Source organism: Eptatretus burgeri, chromosome 14, assembly GCF_056783735.1.
Source record: "Eptatretus burgeri isolate ZD-2024b chromosome 14, Ebu_testis_v1, whole genome shotgun sequence".
Lineage (NCBI taxonomy): Eukaryota > Metazoa > Chordata > Myxini > Myxiniformes > Myxinidae > Eptatretus > Eptatretus burgeri.
The window spans coordinates 20,268,641-20,292,063 of NC_140974.1; the positions used below are offsets into that span (position 1 = coordinate 20,268,641).

At 41.7% G+C, this 23,423-nt stretch overlaps 2 protein-coding genes across 4 annotated transcripts in view; both read right to left on the reverse strand.

The window, feature by feature from the left end:
- Positions 1 to 3,735: 3,735 nt before the first annotated feature.
- Positions 3,736 to 15,851, reverse strand: LOC147012749 (keratin, type I cytoskeletal 19-like). Its single transcript, XM_085853886.1, has 8 exons — positions 15,312 to 15,851; positions 5,951 to 6,033; positions 5,697 to 5,853; positions 5,427 to 5,591; positions 5,144 to 5,269; positions 4,794 to 5,014; positions 4,533 to 4,606; positions 3,736 to 4,061 (listed from the first exon to the last, which is right to left on the reverse strand). The coding sequence occupies exons 1-8, from the start codon at positions 15,777 to 15,779 to the stop codon at positions 3,970 to 3,972; spliced, it is 1,386 nt and encodes a 461-aa protein (XP_085710012.1). The 5' UTR covers positions 15,780 to 15,851; the 3' UTR covers positions 3,736 to 3,969.
- A 5,255-nt stretch (positions 15,852 to 21,106) lies between these two features.
- Positions 21,107 to 23,423, reverse strand: part of LOC147012750 (phosphatidylinositol polyphosphate 5-phosphatase type IV-like) — a 74,051-nt gene continuing 71,734 nt past the window's right edge. For all 3 annotated transcript variants that reach the window (XM_085853890.1, XM_085853887.1, XM_085853888.1), the window contains one exon: positions 21,107 to 23,423. This exon is cut by the window's right edge and continues 709 nt beyond it. The gene's annotated coding sequence lies outside the window, so the exon portion shown is untranslated.

Sequence of the window (23,423 nt, forward strand, 5' to 3'; positions counted from 1 at the left end):
CTGCAACTATGTTGTTCGGTTGTGTGTGTCTCTGTCTGTCTGTCTGTTTGTGTGTTTGTTTACCCTGGAGCAGCCACACCGTTTCAGCGATTATGACCAAACTGGGTACAGTCGTCGGCCATGGTCCAACTTAGACACTTGTCGTTTTTGGTGAATCTAGGTCAAAGGTCAAGGTCACCGAAAAACCGAAATTTTAATTTTCACAATAACATCCGCTAAAATGGTCAAATGGTCGTATCGACTTCAAACCAAATCTAAAATGTGCATCTTCCAATTCTGCATCCAACCATACGTCTCATTGGGGGTGTCACACCAACACCCTTCTTAGCGGTCGGGGGTCGAATGTCAGGGGGGGGGGGTCGGGTCAAAAATTTCAAATTGCGATACAAACGCCATTTCAAGTCCGATTGACTTCCAAGTTATGATCATGACCAAACTAAGTGCTATAACTCATTAAACAGGAGCACTATCGACTTATAAGAACCAAATTGATTTCCAGGTTTTTGTTTTTTCAGAGATCATGGAGATATGACAAAGTTATCCCCGGCAATTCCTTGCTCAACGAGCAATTTCATCTGTTTGTTTGTTTGTGTGCAGGATATTTCAAAAAGTTGTGGATGAATCCGGATGAAATTTGATGGGCAGGTTAGGTGTGTGACATTGACAAACTTGGTAGATTTTGGTAAAGATCCAGATCCGGATCTGACGAATTTTTTTTTTTTTTTTTTAGTGATTCTTCACCATTGAGAGATCGGACCAAAAATAATATATAGCATGATATCTCAAAAAGTTGTGGACGAATTTGGATGAAATTTGGTGGACACGTTGGGTGTGTGACAAGGAAGAATTGATTAGATTTTCGTGAAGATCCGAATCCGGATCTGGATCTAATAATATTTAATTGTAACTTCTACTTTTCATCCTAATGATTTAACATCTACAAACATGTAAAACTCCTCCACCCACATCGCCAAAAATGCACATTGTCAGGTCCATCGATAATATTGACAGATTCATCTATAATATTGACAGGTCGATCGATAATATTGACAGGTCCATAGATAATATTGGCAGGTGGCTCTGTCCGACTCCCATTTATTTATTTATTTATTTTCCTCTTCCTTGTACCCTCTGTCGTCACTGCTAACACAATAGGACATGTTTGTGGAAGTTGTCAAAAACATATGATCGAATAAAACTGAAAACGACGGCCTGGACAGCATTTGCTCGATAAGCACTGTTTCATGCATTGGACAGCGCCATGTTGTTAAGCATTGCTGAGCTCTCCGTTCCGTTGCAGTGCTAGCTTGAGCGCTTTGAATCAATCGAGCTGCTTGTCGAGCGGTCAGCGAGTTGCTTGTTAACGGAACACACCCCTGATGTTTCGCATTTTGGGTGATTCATCTCCGTGTGCAACGTCCAACAGGTCGTCAAGCTGGAGGATCCGTACCCATCGACGAGCACTTGCTGTTGGTGGACGTGAAAGATGTTTCAAGAATTGTCGGTGAGTCATCTCCGGCACCCTGAACAAATGACAAATTCCTGCCTTGAAAGCAATGGTAAAACTGTTGCCAAGAGAATGTTCCCACAGCACGAACACTCTGCAATGAGTCTGGTACGTTGATACAAATGTTTAATTATTTATTATTTTCTTTTCTCATCCTATTTTTCTCCTGAAACGTGATTGACTGTGACCTGATTCTTGTTAAATGTACCCACAAGGTCTTGGCTATGGCTGCATAAACCTGTCAGAATAATATGGTTTCCATTAAGGCTGCTTGCCAACACTTGTTGATTGCTGTATATTGGCCTCACGAGGTTCAACAAAACGACTGCCTACTTATTAGCAACTCCATAATGAGTTAATGTTTCAGCACCATTTGTATTGATCATTAGCTTATTTGAAATTGGAATTCCAGATAAGGTGTTGTCATCGCACACTGTCCGTCTGTCCGCCCGTCCGTCTCCTATTTCGACTTCTCTGGCCAAACCGCTGGGCCGATCCGGCTGAAATTCGACAGCAACGTTCCACTCCTGACTGGTAACGGGAATTGCGAAGCTTGTTTTTGTCACATGACTTCAAGTAGGTCAAAATGGCGGACAGTAAATTCCTTCAAAAATCTTCTTCCCAAGATCCACTAGTCAGAATACTACCAAATTTGTGTTACAACATGAACACAGGGTCCTGATGTTAAATTGCTGAGGCCATGCCAATCGCGTGACCATAAGTGTCAAAATGGCTGACAGTCAATTTTTGGGGAAATCGTGCAAATTCCTTCAAAAATCTTCTCCAGACTCACCAGTCAGAATGCTACGAAATTTTGGTTCTAACATTAAGATGGGGTCTTGATGTTAAATTGCACAGGCCATGCTGATCACATGACCGGAAGTGTGTCAAAATGGCTGACAGTCAATTTTTGGGGAAATCGTATAAATTCCTTTAAAAATCTTCTCCAGACTCACCAGTCAGAATGCTACCAAATTTTGGTTCCAACATTAAGACGGGGTCCTGATGTTAAATTGCTGAGGCCATGCCGATCACGTGACCATAAGTGTGTCAAAATGGCTGACAGTCAATTTTTGGGGAAATCGTGTAAATTCCTTCAAAAATCTTCTCCAGACTCACCAGTCAGAATGCTACCAAATTTTGGTTACAACATTAACACAGGGTCCTGATGTTAAATTGCTGAGGCCATGCCGATCACGTGACCATAAGTGTGTCAAAATGGCTGACAGTCAATTTTTGGGGAAATCGTGTAAATTCCTTCAAAAATCTTCTCCAGACTCACCAGTCAGAATACTACCAAATTTGGGTTACAACATTAACACAGGGTCCTGATGTTAAATTGCTGAGGCCATGCCGATCACGTGACCATAAGTGTGTCAAAATGGCTGACAGTCAATTTTTGGTGAAATCATGTAAATTCCTTCAAAAATCTCCAGACTCACCAGTCAGAATACTACCAAATTTGGGTTACAACATTAACACAGGGTCCTGATGTTAAATTGCTGAGGCCATGCCGATCACGTGACCATAAGTGTGTCAAAATGGCTGACAGTCAATTTTTGGGGAAATCGTGTAAATTCCTTCAAAAATCTTCTCCAGACTCACCAGTCAGAATACTACCAAATTTGGGTTACAACATTAAGATGGGGGTCTTGATGTTAATTTGCTGAGGCCATGCCGATCACGTGACCATAAGTGTGTCAAAATGGCTGACAGTCAATTTTTGGGGAAATCGTGTAAATTCCTTCAAAAATCTTCTCCAGACTCACCAGTCAGAATGCTACCAAATTTGGGTTACAACATTAGGCCGGGGCTGAGATGAGCTGCAGGTCCAATGGTCCTATTCTTTATTTTTATTTTTTACTTTAAACAACAAAATGTGATTGTTACACCAAAAGTAAAATAATTGTGGTATAATATCACAGTGATATCAACACTGTTGTTTCATGTGCAGCCTATAGCTGCTGGTTGAATCATTTCTGGAAGCATGGCTGTACTGCCGATGCAGTGCCCCTGTTACCAGTAAACTCAAACTCATTTTGCCAACCTTGGAGAGATGACAGGCTGGGTCAACCCACCTGGTGTTATTTCAACTGAATAACAAGGGCTTGAACTCACGATCTTTCTATCTTAAGCCAACACCAGGCTTGACATGAATGTGATGGCTTTGTTCGATCCAAACGGCCTTGAAGATGCAAAGGATTAACAGCTTAATTAATATGCCATGGTATTATCAGGACATCCGTCTCCTTTATTCAATCAAAACGAATTGGCACTGAAGTCTTTCTGCATGCAGCAACATTTATTCAAATCTAACAGGCATCATACAACGAGCTCAGACACAAGGCCCTTGCTGTATCCTGTATAAAGTGCCCAAGCAACGTGGTTTCTCCACGTGACTGTAAACTGAGCTAAATAAGGACTTCATTCTCATGTTGTTGGACAATGGAGCAGCACAATATTTAAGCGCAGGGAAGGCAAGGTCCACAAACACCACAGGGTCCACCACACTTGGGCTCCGAGGGGCAGACGTTGAGACTGCAAGGATTTGCACCTAGAACACAAATTATGATAGGAGGCAAATTAATGTCATCGCAACTTGTTCGGCGATGAATTTGTTATTGATACATCTATTTGACATTTCTGAATTTCAAAATATTCTCTCATTCTGTCTCGCTCTCTCGCTCTCTCAAAACGAAATAAGGAGAGAAACAAAAGTATATTTTAGCTTGATTGGTTTCCAATGTATATCTGATGAATAATTTGCCAACAAGGGGCACTTGTCCACAATTGAGTGCCCCTTGTTATATTAGCAGATGATTCGTCAGAGATCGAAAGCAAGACCAGACAACTTGGAAGTAAGTGAGCATGCTGGAAGCTGAGCTCTCTTTAAAACAAATGGATGTTTGAAAAATATCAGAGTGCTAAACAATAGACAAATGCTACAATGTATAACGATAAAAAGTTTAGTATTACAAGCCATACATACATCAGTGAAACTTCTGCATGTCCCTGCACTACTTACCACAAGGCACAGGGAGTGCAGTGCAACGCACGGCATCACCATAGCACACGCGGCCGCAGCTCACATTGGCCAACCTATTTGGAGAAGGGGACAACCATGAAGTATATACATCAACCAACTGGCAACAAATGACTCCCTCTCCAAGAAGAAGGCACCCAAGCTTAGTGTGAAGATCAGCATTTTGCGTGTCATAGCCCAATCTCTCAGCATTACTTTCATACTCTGATAGACAATGGTATGCTTTTGGAAGTCTGAACTCACCTGCTGTCCTCACAATCAATGAGCTGCTGGTATGTGGCGATCTCCATCTCCAGCTGCATCTTAACGTTGAGCAGCGACTCGTACTCGCGGATCTGGCGCTCGATGTTGGAACGAACATCTGCGTAGTCAGCCTCTAGAATGCTGATGATCTGGGCCAAGTTGCTGATCTCCAGGTTGAGACGTGCTTCGGTTTCATGCAGGTTCTCCTCCAAGATGCAATTCTGTGTTTATATAATTTGAGAATCAACTCCAATTCCTGAATACTGGGAATATCTATAAAGGCAATATATGAGACAAGACAACCATTATAGTAATCTGAGATTAAACCCAATGTAGCAAAGTGTATTCACCGCACTCCTTAGAGACTCTGCCTCAACCTCCAGTGCCTGGAACTCATAACGCAGGTTGTTTGCCTCGGTCTTAACGGCCTCAAGGTTGCAAGCACTCTGATGAGCTGATGCCTGGGCAGCGTCGAGCTGAAAGAAAGAACAAAATGTTTTCAATATTTTTTAATTTGAAGAGATTTCTCACGATTTACACTCATCCCATGTCCTCCTGCATTTTATGATGCATTGAAATTGAAGAAGACCAAATAATATTTCCATGGTGTTTCATGGGGGATAAGGTGCCTACCTTGTTCTGAATAAGGCACTCCACTTCGTAATGCGTGCTGGCGATCATGGTCTCATACTGAGTCCTGATGTCATTGATGATACCAGCCAGATCAACACCAGGAGTGTGGTCAATATCGACATTCAGGGTGCTGTTGGCATACTCATGACGCAAAGCCTCAATTTCCTTTGGGGTACAAATACAGGACCAATGAAATATATGACTTCCTCACCTGGTCGAGCAACAATTTGGAAAGTGTCTTTGGTATTATATGTAGTTATTGGCCCACACCTCTCTGTGGCTGTTCTTCAAGTGGCAAATCTCATCTTCCAGAACATTGATCTCACACGCCACTGTGTTGCGGCACTCGCAGTACTCGTTGGCCAAGTTACGCAGGTCTTGGATGTCGATCTCCAAATCCTCCCTCAGGGAAACTTCAATCTCCCACCTGAATAAGGAATGAAGAGGACTCAGTTTAAATGGAACTTTGATACAATAGTATGTACTCATGTGCAAATCGCTTGATGAACATGTATCCTAGTCACTTGGTGCGGAAGTCTTCGGCAGTCAGCCTAGCATTATCGATCGCCAAAACCAGCTGAGAATTTTCAACGGAAGCCTCCTCAATCTGCAAGTGCAAAAACAAAGAGAGCGATCTATGAATCTGCCAACATAGATCTGTCATCACACTATTGGCTGTTGCTGATCAATAATGAGTATCCATGAGAGATAAAGTCAGTGCAGCATCACCTTGTCAGATTTTGGTTCCTTTCGAAAAATTATAATCGTTTCCAAAACAACTTTTATAAAACTTACCGACATACGGTTTTGAGGAACATATTGGTAATCATTTGTTCACCGAGTTGTGATTCTTTCTTTTGTCTGTATACACTGTCATAAGTGTGGAACAAGACTATGCTATCATGTTTGATCAATCAATCTTTATCGCAAACAGCCTATTACATGAATCATTACTAATCTAAGTTCAATCAACATAACGAAAATGGAAAATACTAATTTCACATGATCATAACTCAAATTGGTCCTGTTGTTAACTGGATTGAGTGCTAGATTTTCCAGTATATATGCATAACGAAAATATGGTATTTTTTTCAGGCAAACTTAATAAAACATCAGTATCGTTTATAAGGCAACCATTAGAATAATTTTTTTTTTAATAGGAACAAACAATACGGATTGTTAAACAATGATGTGAGCCATGATCGTGGCCAACATCATGTTCCCATGAGGCCACGATCGTGGCCAATATGACTCAAACAGTTCAGTTCATGATGTGCAAAGTCTGAACAGATACAAGATGAGAACGACACTGGTAAGGTGCATACCCCTGCCAGACTGAACAGTTTACGTTTTGTATCCCACTAGTAGGCTGGATCTGGATTCGGACTTGAACCAAAATCTAATCAACTTGTTCTTGTGACCTGTCCAACGTATCCATCTAGTATTGTCAGAATCCATCCAGAACTTTTTGAAATATCATGTTCACAAACAAGTAAACAAACAAACAAGGGTGAAAACACAACCTTCGTCCACCTTCGGTGGCGGAGATTTAAAAAATGACAATGAGCGTTTGATTTCCACTGTGGTTTATAACTTCCGGATCCACAAATTAATGTTTTTCTTTGTCTTGGAATCATAAACATCACCTCTTGGCATTGTTTGGGGAGTGTAAACAACAATTTTATGTTTTCAATTTTTACAATATTTGCATTAAAATTACAACATCTGCAAACTTCTAAATAAAGAGCTCATGCTGATCATTACCTCCGCCATCAAAGGTGAAGGAGGTTGTTTGTCGTCTGTTTTTGTTGGCTGCTCTTAGAGCACCCTTATTCTGGACATTTCCGTCTGTCTGTCTGTCCGCGAAACTTTGGTCAAGCCGAGGGGCTAAACCACTCAACCGATTCCAATGAAATTTGGGAGGTAGGACCAATATTTCTGGGAATCGTGTGCTTTCGAATATGGGACCCCGGGCCCTAGCAACGGCATAGCAACGGCCCTTTAAAGTGGTCAAAAAATCAACAACAAAAAAATCGAAAAATCGAAGCTTAGAGTTCTGTGCGCAATCTATCTAGCTCCCTTCATGCCAATTTGCAGCCCTATCAAAAAATATTTGTAGGAGGAGATAGGTTTTGGGCGAGTACATGTCGAACATTTCAGAAACGGTTAATTGCGAATATCTCGAAGAGAAAGAGTCTGGTTTTGATGAAACTTGGGTGAAATGTGTACAATGTGGCTAGCATGTACACAAAAATGAATGGTTGCTATGCACACCTCCATTGCTTAGCAACAGTTAAAAATCGTACATCGTACACTGATTGTGGACTGTACAAAAAAATCAATACCTCCGAGGGACCTGCTTTTTTGTGCCCAAGGAGAATGTCTTACAGCATCATATGAAAAAATAAAATCTTTAGCGAATAGATAAATGGAATTACCAGGGCTGCCATTTGTTAGAGTCTCTTTGGAAACATGCCTGAAATTTCACAAGGCGGGTTTCTGGGCGCAAACTAAGAGGGCTGTGATAATCATATTTATTGTGCTAAATTGATTGATAGCATGTACATGAATATCGGCTCGTCGCGTCGGCCAGCTTTCCACCTGGAGCGAGCAGCCATGTCGCCTACCGGCTTGTTTCCACTAAAATTACAACATTTTGTAAACTTCTAAATAAAGAGCTCATGCTGATCATTACCTCCGCCACCAAAGGTGGAGATTATGTTTGTTGTCTGTCTGTTTGTTACTTTCAAAATCTTTAGATTTCGTAAGTCTATTGATGACTTCCGTCCTCTGTTTGTGTGTTTATTTGTAGGCACGATAACTCGAGAACAGAAGAAGCTACCAATGTCAAATTACACCATGTGATTCAGGAGCATGATGGCTCGCGGTGATTAGATTTTAGTCAAAATCGGTCAAAGGTCAAGGTCACAGTGAGGTCAAACATTCGATTTTTGATGGTTTTGTACAGAATCATCGTAGAAACTTCTGGTTTGCGTCGCTACCTTCTCTAGAGACAGCTTTTATTAGACAAGGTCAGAGGTCAAGTTGACAATTTAGTAAGTACCAGTCTGTGACTGCTTGTTACTTACGAAATCTAAAGATTTCGCAAGTATATTGTGACGTGCACGGGACTTGAACAGTCCCGCCAACGTAGAATGAGCCGAAACGATGGAGGCGGTTTATTTATTTATAACCCAAACATGGCGGTTCTAATCGCTCTACCGCAAACGGGACGAGGAAGGTGGCACGAGTCGCTTTTCACTGAGTTGATGATGTTTCTTTGTTTTTATTATTAACCAGAAATAACAAGACTCGCCAAGAAGATGGATCTGGGGCGATTCGACGGGATGGTGTGGGATCGGGCGTGGGGAAAACACAGACAATAACAATGAATATACAATTCTCAAACCCTCTAAGGCGCCAAGTACACACACACACACACACACACACACACACACACACACACACACACACACACACACACACACACACACACACACACACACACACACACACACACAAAACGTAGCTACTTCTGGTGGTCAGGCTGGACCGTGGTGTGGACGCAACTGTCCCTGGATCAGCGTCGGATGAGCTGGCCTTGCTCTCGTCAGGGGGGGCAGGAGAAACCGTGGTGCTGTCGACCTCCTGGTCCTGGCCCAAGTCCGCTCACAGCCGCCAGGGAACCAGTTCTGGCGCCAAATTGCGAGCAGGAGAGGGAGTACCGACCCCGTACTCCGCCCGCCGTTCGACCCCGTACTCCGAGTCAGCAGAACCCCAGAGCCAACCAAGGTGAGGCACGAGGCTCAGCAAGGCTCCAAGACACGATGAAGAACACGATCGAATCAGCACAACAACAAGTACGCTTCCTGCGCAACAGCTTCCACACCAAAAAAACACGATCTTTTTGTCCCGATCTTCTTCCTCTTCCTTTTCGACCCCGAACAGAACCTTTTTATCCTCCTGTCCTCGTCACTTCCAATCGAGCCGTTTTATTGGCCCACCGCCGTCACCTTCCGCCAATGGTGATCACGGGGCGGAGCCATCCGCAGCCCTGTCCTGTGACGTCACGGCCAGCCTCCAGGGACTACTAAAAGGGGTTTACGCAGACACCCTTACCCTATCCCGTGTCCCTATCTAATTACGTGACAATTATCATTTCCCCCTTGAAGAAATGAACATTTACTAGACAACTTATCACCACTGAATTGCTACTTATTACATCGAGATCCTGGTAAACTCGAACAGCATGGCATACCTAATTAAACATCCTAATTACCCTTTGAATGCATACCCCCCCCCTCAAACGTAACAATATTGTTGACTTCCGTCCTCTGTTTGTGTGTTTGTTTGTGTGTTTGCAGGCATGATAACTCGAACGGAAGAAGCTACCAATGTTAAATTACACCACGTGATTCAGGAGGGTGATGGCTCGCGCTGATTAGATTTTGGTCAAAAGTCAAGGTCACAGTGAGGTCAAACATAATTCGGTAAACTCATGTGGAGAAATGGAGTATTTTTGCTTCGGTCGACGTTACGAGTTCGTTTTAACTTCAATTTTAATTTTGTCTTCGTTTTTTGCGATCGCTTAGGACGCTTAAAACTCGGTTGTCAAAATTCTGGTAAAAATCGGATGTTTTGGAGATGTTTTAAGATTGTATAAAAAATATTTCACTCGCTGCGTCACGGCTCGTCACGTGGTGCAGGGCGCTCGAGCAGACGCGGCGTTGAGTCACGTAAAGGTTTTGCGTGTGCGCGCTGACGGTGTTTTCGATAAAGATGGTGTTTAAAAGTCATTTTTTTAACCCAATAAAGGCTATCGTTGCATGCCTGACTCGCTAAGCCGTCGGATTATGTAAAGATTGTTGGTGGATGGCCGAATATTACGGTTTTGTGACTTTGATAAAATAATATTAAATAATTGCGTGGAGAAATGGAGATTTTTGCTTCGGTCGACGTTACGAGTTCGTTTTAACTCTGATCACAATTCTGTTTTCACTTTTGCTAATGGCTAAGTATGCTTAATACTCGGTTGTCGAAATTCTGGTAAAAATCTGATGTTTTATGAGATTTATGTCAGGTGTCATATCTGAGGCTTAACTGAAGATTATGCTCATGAGGGGGATTGTAACACACGCCATTACGCGCTTGTTTTAAAGTCAATTTCAATCCTGTCTTCACTTTTGGTAATGGTTAAGTATGATTAACACTCGGTTATCGAAATTCTGGTAAAAAAAATCGGACGTTTTATGAGAGGTTTGGTACAGAATCATCATATAAACTTCTGGTTTGCGTCGCTACCTTCTCCAGAGACAGCTTTTATTAGACAAGGTCAGAGGTCAAGTTGACGATTTCGTAAGTACCAGTCTTTGACTGCTTGTTTGTTTGTTAGTGTGCAGGATATCTCAAAAAATTGTGAACGGATCTTGATGAAATTTTGTGGACTTGTTGGTTGTGTGACAAGGACGAAGTGATTAGATTTTGGTGAAGATCCGGATCCGGATCCGACTACTATAATTTTTAAGTGATTCTTCACCAGTGAGAGATCGGGCCAAAAACGATATGAAGCACGATATCTCAAAAATGTATTGGGCCAGATATGTTCTCATAGATCAGGCATTATGCGGCGGAGGTATGTACTCTACTGGGTGCCTTTCGAGTTCATTCTTTATTTACTTGAGTTATTTAGCTACTTGTGAAATGCAACCACAATCCACTTCATCAAATATATATGAAGCTTCTCTTTATTATGTTCTAGGCATTTTTTACCCATCGCTTTGCTGACAGATGTAATCAAAAGACATGTTGTACTTCACAAACATTCTGCTCTGTTCACCCATTTGCCTGAGGTCATCTTGCATCTGCTTGGAGGTCAGCAAACATCACCTTCGTCAGCCAACTTCTTCTTCTTCGTTAATGGCCACAATTATTCCCACGTCATTGCGGGGTTGGTCAAGGAAAACTTTGCTTAAATCTTTAACGAGCCAGCTGGCTAGGCCAGATGTTTGACAAAGGCTAGCGCAGGAATTTCGAATTTGCTTAAGGTGGCAGCGATAGCTCGCCTACTCTTCGGGAAGGACACTGTGGGATCTTTAACGTTCAATAACTTATGCCAGCAGACGGGATGTCCAATTTAATGATGACACACAACGTGCCTGTGAAAGGCCAGGATGACAGTTTATACCTGGGCTGAGATTTGAACCCAGGTGAGTGTGCGTACATCGAGGTCATCCTGCCACCCATCTTCATCAGCTAACGTTCCTGCTTGTAAAAGGTGTTAGTAAAAAAAAATCGCTTCCATTTCGCTGCGAACTCGGTGTTGGATCCTTTGGTTTCAACGTCCACTTAAAATGAGTGAAATGGAATATTTTGAAAATTTAGAATTATTCTCATTCAGATTTCAACACCATTATAATGCATATTATCAAGTTGTTTAAACTTTCTTTTGTAAGAAAATGATTTGTAATACCGGCTACCACCAGGTGGCACAATACGATGCACATTCACATAGTGAATTGGGGTCTTCCCCCCACCTTGAACCCCCTCCCACAGATAGAAATGAAACCATACTTGGGGTGCCGTTAGGAAACTTGTAAAATTTGGTTCAGTAGTTCTTTTTTTTAGTTTTTGAAGCATATCGATGTATCTATAATGGAGCAGAAATGTACGGTGTATGGCCATAAAGGCCGACTGCAATACTGTACAGTTTGTTATATGCCTCAGCCTTTGTAGCTGTGTGAAAAGTATTATTAAATGATCCCCGACACCATTCTTTAATGGGTGTAGGGAAGTGTTTTTAGGCCCCCACAAAAAATATTTATAAAAAACAAAATCTGATTTCATGATCTCCTAAGTTGATGAGGCTAATTAACTCTAAATGATCCCAAAGAATTTACATGTTTTAAACGCATGCCCTGTTTAGGTGTATGGAGCACCTTAACAATCCTTCCACGTCCTTCCACGGCATGGCATTCTAATTTAATAATTTAAATTCTTAAATGATTCCAATTTAATGATTATAATTTATTTATTTGATTTATGATTAATTTATTATCTAATTATTGGAATTATTCTAATTTAATTTAATAATTAATAGGTCCTGCCACGGCATGGCATTCTGATTACAAAATAAATAACAAAAATAATGATAACATTGTAACAAAGCATATATTCATTAAAACTAATAATAATAGTAGTAAAATTTGGCAATAATAATAACAAACATATAATCCCCACCCTGGCCCAAGCATATCTGGGCTTGGTGAAAAGCAAGTTAATGATCAAGTAGTACAGCAGGCAGGTATGCAACAAGGCTATGAAGACCAATTAAAGTTTGGTCCAATGGACCAACGTGCCCACCCAGTATGTATGTATTCTATAATTAACCTCCACCATCGAAGATCGGAGGTTACCGTTTTCACCCCTTTCTGTTTGTTTGTTTGTTTGTGAACAGTATTACGGAAAAACTCCTCGACGGATTTCGACGAAACTTGGTGGGGGGGTTAGGTATGGTCCAACGATCATGCCATTAGATTTTGAACTTGGTCCAAAGTCCAATATGGCCGCTATGGCGGCCATTTTGAAAAAATACTTGAATTTTTGTTTTTGCATTTCTACATTTTTTAAGTGATTTCTAACCCCCCCCCCCCAAAAAAAAATTGTTCGAGGAAAAAAAAAACAAAATTTTGCAACTTTTTTTTCAACAAAATTTCGATTTTTTTTTTTTTTTTTTTGCGTTTCTACATGTTTTAAGTGATTTCCAACAAAAAGCATACCAAAATTATAATTGCGGCTGATTTTTGAACTTCAGGTGGATATACCCACGTAAAATCAATTTCTGTCTCAAGGAATCTAGTTATGACGAATGAATTGAGTATAGGAAAGTTGCAAACTGTAACTCTGTGAGCACTGTTGACATCAAATTGAATGAATAGGATATCAGGTTCACTTGAGTGACCTAGCAGTATTGGCGGCAGAGGTTTTGCACTCTACCGAGTGCTCCCCCTCGAGTTCATGCCTGTTCTCCTGTCATTTAAAAAGTAAATGTTGAGATTTTCAAACTCAGCACGGGAAGCGGCCGCTGTAAACGAGAGACAGACAAATGCACGGATATTTATATCCACATCATTATATATATATATATATATATATATATATATATATATATATATATATATATATATATATATATATATATATATATATATATATATATATATATATATATATATATGAACCCGACTGCTCATTGCAGCGTTGCTTGGAAAAAAAGATTTTGAAGATTTTTTTCTGACAATTTTTTGTTTTTAAATATCTCAACAACAAATTCAAAGAAATTCTCTTATATTTGACATTCTTGGTTTTGTTGAATAAATTTGCTGCTACTGCGAACCAAATATTTTGAGGCTCAGGATCAAATGCAGGAATCAACAACAAAGAGTTCACCACGTGTGAAAACTGGATCACACAGGTATGACGAATGAATTGAGTATGTAAAAGGGAAAGTTGCAAACTGTAACTCTGACTGTAACAAACTGTAACTCACGCTCTTTGCAAAGATTGATTTTGAGCCTTATTTATTTATTTTCATGCCAAATGCGGGCTGTGCTTTATTGTCATAGCATTGCCATACAAATGGAAAGGACCCATCAGTGGGCTGCATTGCAATGCCATGAATTAGCACCGTTTTGTGTGGTCCTGAAATTGTTGCCTGCAGGGATCGTTGTTTGATGATGACGGGCGACCATTCAGTATTTTCACACGATTCAGCTTAAAATTTTTGCCAAAAACCTTCATTTATCATATAAATTGCTCATTCCATTATTTAAGCTGTCTACACTATTGGCCAGACCGCTGCCTCCATCGTTCCCGAAAATAAAAATAATCCGGCTTAGGTACATGAAACAAAAACATGTCTACTGCTTATGTGCATATATAATAATTTGTGCTTATATAGTTCGGATAATTCTAATTGTGAATATGATATTCCAAAGACATCTCAGGCTTACCAGAAAACCAACATGGCAGACTCATGATCTTATTCCTGACAATCATTGTTGGTGGTCAAGTCAGCTCTCCAACCATTGGGTTTGAAGGCTTCATACATATGCGGATTTATTACGATTTTAACACACACACACACACACACACACACACACACACACACACACACACACACACACACACACACACACACACACACACACACACACACACACACACATATATATACACAAATTCACGCTTTAAAGGACAGATGCACGTAGGGTGCACTTGAGTACCTGCTTGCAGTCTGTAAGCATACCCTACTAGTATGGTTATAAATATGCTCACCTCACCTACTCGTGAAGGACAACGTGGGATATTTAAAGTCCACCAACTAATGCCTGGAGCCGGGACGTCCATTTTAACATCCATCCGATGGATGATGGCACAGACATTGATGAAACACCATGATGACAGTTTAGAGCTGGGTCGGGATTCGAACCCAGACTACACAGTTTAGAGGCGATTGTGCGTACCTCCAAGTCTAGGCTATCCTGCCAACTCACGAATGGGTGCCTGGATGACTCAACATTTGCACATGAGAGATATGTTTATTAACTATGCTGAAGTTTTGACGAGATACCCTCCTTAAATGTCTTCGTCTTCTTCCCCCGACTCCTTTTCACCTCTCACAAAAGGGTCTCATGGTAGAAATCATTTTCAACTTTTCATTTTTAAAATTTTCAGCCACTCTATCCAACAAGCCTGAAAGCTGAAGTTTATTTCTTCTCCAGCACACATCACTGTCCTAAATGCAATAGATATCCAGATTTCATTTTGAACTGTCCATGATGGAGTTTCTTATCCTCATCAAGCGTGCAGTGCACTGGGATTCCTTACCTGGTACATCAGACTCTCGATCCCACTCAAGCACGGATCCCACTCACGCTCGGCAATGCACTTGTTGGCACGGAACTCCTTGATCTTGCACTCAAGCTCCAGGTTGGTGGCCTCCAGATAACGCACCTTGTCTAGATACCCTGAGAGGCGATCGTTGAGGTCCTGCATGGTCTGCTTCTCATTGGTGAGCAGCACGCCGCACGGTGCGGCCGCAGAGGTGAGCGGACCGCACGGGAACGATCCGCATGGGCCGCATGGAACGGGTGGCAGGCATGGCCGGGGCAGGCAGATACCAGGACGGTTGCAGCACGGGTTGCAGATGGACGAGCGAGTGGGCCGACCGCTCGTGCTTCTGCACAGGCTGAAGGCCGTGCATCTCGGTGCCCTCTTGCCACCCAGGAGACTTGCACAAGAGCGGCTCGAAAAATTGCGCTGGGAGGCGCTACAGCTGTGAGCGGAGCAGGACATGGTGTGGTTGGGTAGAGATGGGCTATTGATGTGGGTTTCACTAACGTTCCTCTATATAGGTATGTGATCCAGGTGTACGTGTACCTGTCTCTTATATTTGGGGAAACACGCCCCACAGCGGGCATATAATGGGTTTGTTTATCGCCTGCACCTTAATTAATTCTGATATCGTGTAATCATGCTGCAGTTTTTGCATTTGTAATTGCTTTTCCCCTAACCTTGATTGTGTGCTGTAGCAATGAAAGTGGACAGTATCAATAAGTGCTTTCAACATGTGCCAAACTCATGTGACTATCACCAAACTCAGATATGCTTTCCAGATTAGGGCTGGCATGATTGCCTGTAGATTCCTCGAGGTTTGTGCACTTGCCTTTGAACTGTCGAGCCTGGATTTGAATGCTGACCCAGCTATAAACTGTCATCCTGGTGTTCTGCATGCAGGACAACAGATCAATGCGTGTGTATCATCCCTTGGAAAGATGGCTAGAGGACCCATCTGCCAACACTGGTTGTTGCTTCTTGATGGACCTTTATCACATGGTCCTTCATGAAGAGTCGGCGAGTTATCACTGACATCCTGATTTCATTTTGTATCGTGTCACACAGGAGAAGGATCTAGAGGCAGCACAGTGCCAGGCAGCTATAGGTAAAGCAAATAGGGTTTAAGGTTGTATTCGGAGGAGGATCATTTATAGATAAAAAGAGGTGGTGTTAACATTGTACAGGAATTTTGTGAGGGCCACATCTAGAATATTGTGGGTAGCTCTGGTCAACACAGTTCTGGAAGGACATCGATGCCATAGAGAGGGTTCAGCACAGGGCTACTAGATTGATTTCAGGTCTAGCGAGACTCAGCTATGAGGAGCAGCTGACGGAGACAGGGCTTTATTCACCAGAAAGGAGGCGGTTACAAGGAGATATGATAGAGATGTTTAAGATAATGAAAGGTACAGATAAATTATTCAACAGAGTAGACAGTGATAGAACCAAGGGCCATAGCTTGAGAGTAAAGAAGAGGAGAGTTAAGATGGTAGTAAGGTATGGAGGGGACTTTCACTCAGAGATTAGTTAATGCATGGAATGGCCTCCCTGGAAATGTAGTGGCAGCAGAAACAGTAGATAAGTTTAAATTAGAATTAGATAGGTACCTGGAAGTAATGGAGACAGAGAGGTATGGGGATGTTGATCGGACTTTGATAGTTTGAGTGTTGCTGGGTGATTGTGTACATGTGTATGGAATGCTGTTGGCGGGGGTCTTGTCAAGAGGGGTTGCGTGGTTGATGTGTTTTTTAACCAAGTCCATGCCCCCTCTCCTGAGGGGAAGAAAAGGCAAAAAAATAATACCAAAATATTAATTTCATTAATTAAAAACGATTTGTTTGTTTTTTTACATTTTCTTCCTTGGATCTTGTGTGGATGGATTAGTGTGGTGTTCGTCCACGCATGATGGGCTGAATGGCCTCCACCTGTGGTGGATTTCCTTGTATCCTGAAATGACAAACTCCTACCCATTTTAGTCAAATGGCAGACCTGGCCAGCCGGTTCGTGAAGGACTTCGGCCAAAAACATTCCGAGGCCGACCTCACAAGGTGGGAATAATTAGGGCCATTAAAATAGTAGTCGTAGTAGGAGTTGAAGTCATAGAATAAAGTATGCTTTCCAGTTCACGTCTATTAATGAAGACCAATTTTATACAAACTTGCACAATTAAAAAGAGAACTTTAAAATCATTAAGAGATTGGGTTGATTGGAAGAACATTATCCAACTTCAGGAAATAAATAAATAAATAACAGAAGTCCACCAGGCTCTAATGTAAAAGTTCTGAAAGACGTCCATTGAAGTTTGAAGTCGAATAAAACTGATCCCCTCCCCTCCACCCCCAATATACATTTGAGTCTGAGTCAGAACTGCAACTTGGAGGAGAACCTGCATGGGATGTGGGCAGCGGTCACTTCTGGCTAAAGTCATATTAGCAAATCTCAGATAATTGTAGAGAAATGTGCACACTTGCCCAAGTTCTTCTTTCGTATGCAGCACATGCCTGTGGGTAGCGTTATTTTCTGTGGGCACATATGTGCCAACGATGCAGTGCCCCATGTGGGTTAGAACAGGAATTTGGAATTTGATCAGGGTGATGGCGATAACTCGCCCACTCTTCATGGACACCTTGAGATCGTTAACATCCAGCAACTAATGCTGACAGATGGGGCACCCAGTTTAACATCATCAGAGGAACGGCACACACATTGATTAATCGCCCTGCCTGCGAAGCACCAGGATCACAGTTTTTATGCATGGGACGAGATTCAAACCCAGGATAGACAGCTCTAGGATGAGCGGCATACCTCTCTGTCTTTCCTGCATATGTCGAGCTGTCTATCCTGGGTTAAATCTCGGGCCTTGGCTATCTTGCCAACAAATTATCGTTCTTCGGCTGACCCCAAAAGAAGGTGGTTATAATTGTTGGTCTTAAAGAAAGTTGTAGTAGTAATAAGTATAGATATATATATATATATATATATATATATATATATATATATATATATATATATATATTCCTTCTCTTCTCTTCTCGAGTGATGTGTGGAATAAATGATAGATATCGTACAAAGTTTCAACATTGACCCAATTAACAAAAAAACTTCATTGCTCGGAATTCTCAATACAGAAGCAATTTCACGGTAGTTACAGCGACCTGGGACCTTCTGATATTTTTCAGTGATCATGCTTATTCTATTTGTAAACAAAAGTTTGCCATCTTTTTGTGCGTTATATTTATCATGAAAACAGAATGTAAAGTATTTCATAACTTGAGTTCTTCAACAAGTTTACTTCTCTCTGCTTGCAGGTTACAAAATAAATTTGTTTCAATCATGAGAGATATTGCTGTTGTTGTTTTTTTTTTTTTGGTTTCTTTTTTAAGTGTGGCTTTTTAGACACTTATTGTCTATCGTCGATGAGCGTCCAGAGTTTTGCGGATTACTGTAAATCCTTTAGAGATTAACCTGTTCGCGTGAGTCCTTTGAAAACGACGACATCATGTTCTGCCAGCAATTGTCAAAATCTCATAAATGCTAGAACACCATTACTCATGGTCATAATGGTTTAATCATTCGTTTTATTCCCAAGGTTTTGCGATTTTCCAAAGCTTGTATGCAACACGTACGTGGGGCATCCACGACGTTAGCGGAACGGGATACGCAAGTCTGCGAAATGCAAACATTTACAGAGTTTGAGCATATCATCATCTACTACTACTGATAATGCTTACTTTAACAACTGGAATTATCACCACTTTGTCAGGTTGGTCGGGGAACGTTTTTAGCTCGCCTGTTAGAAGAACAGAGAGCTATAGCGATATCCCCGGCGTGAGCGTGAGCATGAAAATGTTAAAGTTTTTGGTGCAAGTTATTTTTTTTCCTTTCTAATGTTTTTATCTTCCACACTATTTTTTATACGCCCGATATATATATATATATATATATATATATATATATATATATATATATATATATATATATATATATATATATATATATATCGGGGCATATTATGTGATACCGGTCGTCCGTCCGTCCATCCATCCATCCATTCCTGTCCGCACTCTAACTCCCAAAGTTTTCGACTTTCACGTTTCGTATTTGGTACATAGTTACAGACTGTGGAGACGTTGTGTTGCGACATACGTTCGTTATCTAAAGTGGTTGCCATGGCAACCAGGATGCTGTTTTCCATGTGGTTGCACAATTCTGTACATACCTTCTTGTTCGGGCGTATATTGTGCTCACTTGTGCTCTTGTTACTGATTACAATATACAAATACATATATTTCTTTATAATTATACTTCACTGCAATGCTTTATAAAAAATATTAATTATTAGACTCGTCTTTTAAAAACGATAAATGTATAAACAGACTAGCATTGGGTGGCTTTGACACAACTCTGGTTCATTCAAGCATTTCATGAACTGCCAGGCTTCACATTTGACTGAAGGCAGAGTCGGATTTAGGGGCAGATGACCTGGGCAACTGCCTGGGGCACCAGGCTCAGGAGGAGCCTGCTGCCGTGCTAGGTGTGTGCCTGCTGTGAAAATAGAACAAGGAAATTTGATGCAGGAGGCCATTCAGCCCAGCATGCCTGCATGACACCACCATCAGATTAAACAAACCCATCAAGCTGGCAACTTAATTTAATTGGGGGTATGAGGGGAGGAATTTGGATGAGAAAAGTGTGGCAGGCTCATGGACATCACCAGGGTGTGAAAAATAAAATAAACTTTTGGGGGGATTGGAGGGGGGGTGAGAAAAGGTGGCTTTAAGTTGAAGAATATACAACACCAACCACACACTATCCCTTGACGAGACCCTCTCATAGACATCACACTCAACACCGATGTACACAATCACCTGTCCAAACCCAAGCTCCCAACAAGTCCTGCCAACATCGCCATACCCCTCTGTCTCCATAACTTCCAGGTTCTCATCTAATTCCAATTTAAACCTATCAACTTTTTCTGTTGCCACTACCTTTCCAGGGAGACCATTCCATGCATCAACGACTCTCTGAGTGAAAGTCCCCTCCCTGCCGTACTACCATTTTAACTCTCCTCTTCTTGACTCTCAGGCTATGGCTCCTGGTCCTATCACTGTATCTTTTGCTGAAAAACTCCTCGGCACTTATTTTGTCTCCACTGTATACCCTTGATTATTTTAAACATCTCTATCATATCCCCTCAATCACATATTTTATAATGTATAAAGTCCTGTCTCCTTCACCCTGGAAACACCCATCCCTTTGCCCACCCCACCTCCCAAATGCAAAGTGTGTGGTTGGTGTTATACATACTTACTCTTCCATTTCGGTGTTGCTCCACATGTGGGTCTGATCCATAGCGAGCTGCTCCTTCCACCTGAAGAAAAGTTATGTTTTCCGAGTCGGATCCGTCGTGTTTTTCTGTCATATTTTCTTCGAAGTTTTTTGGTGATACATCGTACTTTATTGTCGATATTGTTGCATTCATCTTTTGTGTAAACTGGGCCTGCTCGGATAGCCAGGAGATAATCGTCTCGGCTTTGAGGTTGTTTCGTCGTCTTGTATCTCTTCTTCTTTTTTTTTTTCCTAAAGTTTTGTCCTTAATGGACACCAATTTACATGATCTAGGTACACAGCTTGGCTCGTACGTTCAATAACCTTTCATTTATTTGTTTTTGGACAAAATACTCTGGATGTAAGTAGCAAGCTCCTGCACATTCACTCTCTCCCTGGTATTTCAGCATTTCTGTTTTGTGTGATGTAGATGCAAGCAATGATCATGACACCACTGGTGAGGAAACGTAAAAATTTCATTTCAATATTATTTGTACATTTTCCGACATCGCCTCTGTTCCAGTTACATGAACTTGGAGCAAATAAAACATAAAATAGACTAAAAACCATGGTAAAGAAATTAGCAATGAGAGTGCAAGGTATTCCGTAAGCCAACACTTAACGGAAATTGGCCTTTGTTGAATTATAAATCTGGAAAACAACATGATTAAATACTCAATTTAAAATTGGTGCCTGAATGCTGGCACTAACTTCAATAGTTAGAAAAACAGTGATATCGATTAAACTGTTCAATAATTAATAATCTTTGTCAACCTAACTGCTGAAATCTCCTGTATGATACTCAAGTCTCATGTGACTGATGATAGCATCCTCATTGAGGTCACAATTTTGTTGGATGTAATCAGACAGCTTCCCCAAATGGCGTTGTAGTCTGGCAATTCATACAAGCTGTCTGGCAAGGACTTCAATCCATGCCACCTGCAGCTATCCTGCCCATGCTGTTGGATCTTGTCACATGGAGGTTTGTGAAGAGGCAGTTTCAACCAAACCGCTCACCTTCCTGACTACCAAACAGGAAAGAAAGCCCAAATGATGGAAACTTATGGTCACTCTGCAAAGCCTGCAATGAATGTGTATCTGTAAACCTGTCTCCATTTTCTAAGACCTGCTTGAAGCTGGTTAAGTCAGTCTCGAATGACTCAGTGTCAGAATGGATCACACAAGCAGCAGTGGCGTAATGGTTAGAGCGTCCCCTCTGAGTCTGGGAGGTTGGTGGTCCAAACCTCGGTCGAGTCGCACCAAATGTATTAAAATGGTATGTGCTCCTTCCTTGCTCGCAATTCAGCATTTAAAAGGATAGAGTGCAGACAAACAACCAGAAGTTGGTAATATTAGTTCAGGCAATGATGTGCCTAAAGACCTCCTTCTGTGTCTGAGTTCATTGTAAGGGAACTTCTTATTTAACATGTGTTCCTCCCTCCATCGTCCACCTCTCTACAGCAGACCCTGCAAGTGACCAGGTAGAACTTTGTATTTTCTTGCAAAGCTAGAGTCACCAACCCATGCCTCTCCTTCCTCTCTTTTGTTCTCCCTTTCCAATGCTGCAAATATTCTCAGGTGTAAAATGTTAAATTTATACCTGAGAATAAGCCTGGTGTTGGCTTAGTGGTTAGGGTGGCGGCTTGGGATCCTCGGGTCTTGAGTTCAAGCCCTGTTGACCACTGAATTAATATACACCAGGAGGTTGACTCAGCCTGTCATCCTTCTGAGGTTGGCAAAATGAGTACCAGTGGACTGGTAAGAGGGACACTGCATCAGCGGCATATCCGCATCCCAACCAATGATGCAACCAGCAGCCACAGGCTGCACGAGAGAGAGAGAGAGAGAGAGAGAGAGAGAGAGAGAGAGAGAGAGAGAGAGAGAGAGAGAGAGAGAGAGAGAGAGAGAGAGAGAGAGAGAGAGAGAGAGAGAGAGAGAGAGACAGAGACAGAGACAGAGACAGAGACAGAGACAGAGACAGAGACAGAGACAGAGACAGAGACAGAGACAGAGACAGAGACAGAGACAGAGACAGAGACAGAGACAGAGACAGAGACAGAGACAGAGACAGAGACAGAGACAGAGACAGAGACAGAGAGACAGACAGACAGACAGACAGACAGACAGACAGACAGACAGACAGACAGACAGAGAGAGACAGAGAGAGACAGACAGACCTGAGAATGTCAAGACATTTCTGGATGACATTCAATCTCCTTGGCTGAAGGCCTTAGTCAAAACACTGATCACAAGTTTGGTATTTGTCCCAGATATTTAACTCTGGCTATGCTGCTTCTCTTCTTACATAAATGGATAGAGGCCCTGAATCTAAAACAGGAGGTCTGGACACATCCTATACCTTCAACACTGTCTGCCACCAAGTTTTGCTAGCCAAGTTCTCTCTCTGTGGTTTTCAAGACTCCTCAAACCTGGCTGGTTGATATCCTCCATGCATGCATATAGGATGTTGTTCTGGATGGCTCCTTATCAACTGCTTAGCTGTAGAGGCTGTTGTGCCATGAGGAAGTGTCTTGCAGGGCACAATTCTTTTCTTGGTTTTCCTTGATGACCTGACTGTTTTATTGGAATGGAATGTCAAACAGTTCCCTACCCCAGTGACAGGGTGACAGTGACTGTATCCCTCACATCAGACCTAAAAAAAAGATAAATGGAACATGACTGTGTCTTACATCCTCAGTTTCTCTCAATAAAGACAGTCAAGAAAACCCACCGACTGACCTCCCTACTTCTGTGATCAACTTTTGGAAGAAGCTT

What these genes read in the sequence shown, in the direction of transcription:
- LOC147012749 (XM_085853886.1), bottom strand. Translation starts at nt 15,779, where the DNA reads ATGTCCTGCTCCGCTCACAGCTGTAGCGCCTCCCAGCGCAATTTTTCG. An exon ending in TCGAGAGTCTGATGTACCAG is followed by an intron (nt 6,034 to 15,311) that starts GTAAGGAATCCC and finishes TTGCACTTGCAG; the next exon opens with ATTGAGGAGGCTTCCGTTGA. An exon ending in TGCACTCCCTGTGCCTTGTG is followed by an intron (nt 4,062 to 4,532) that starts GTAAGTAGTGCA and finishes TTTGTGTTCTAG; the next exon opens with GTGCAAATCCTTGCAGTCTC.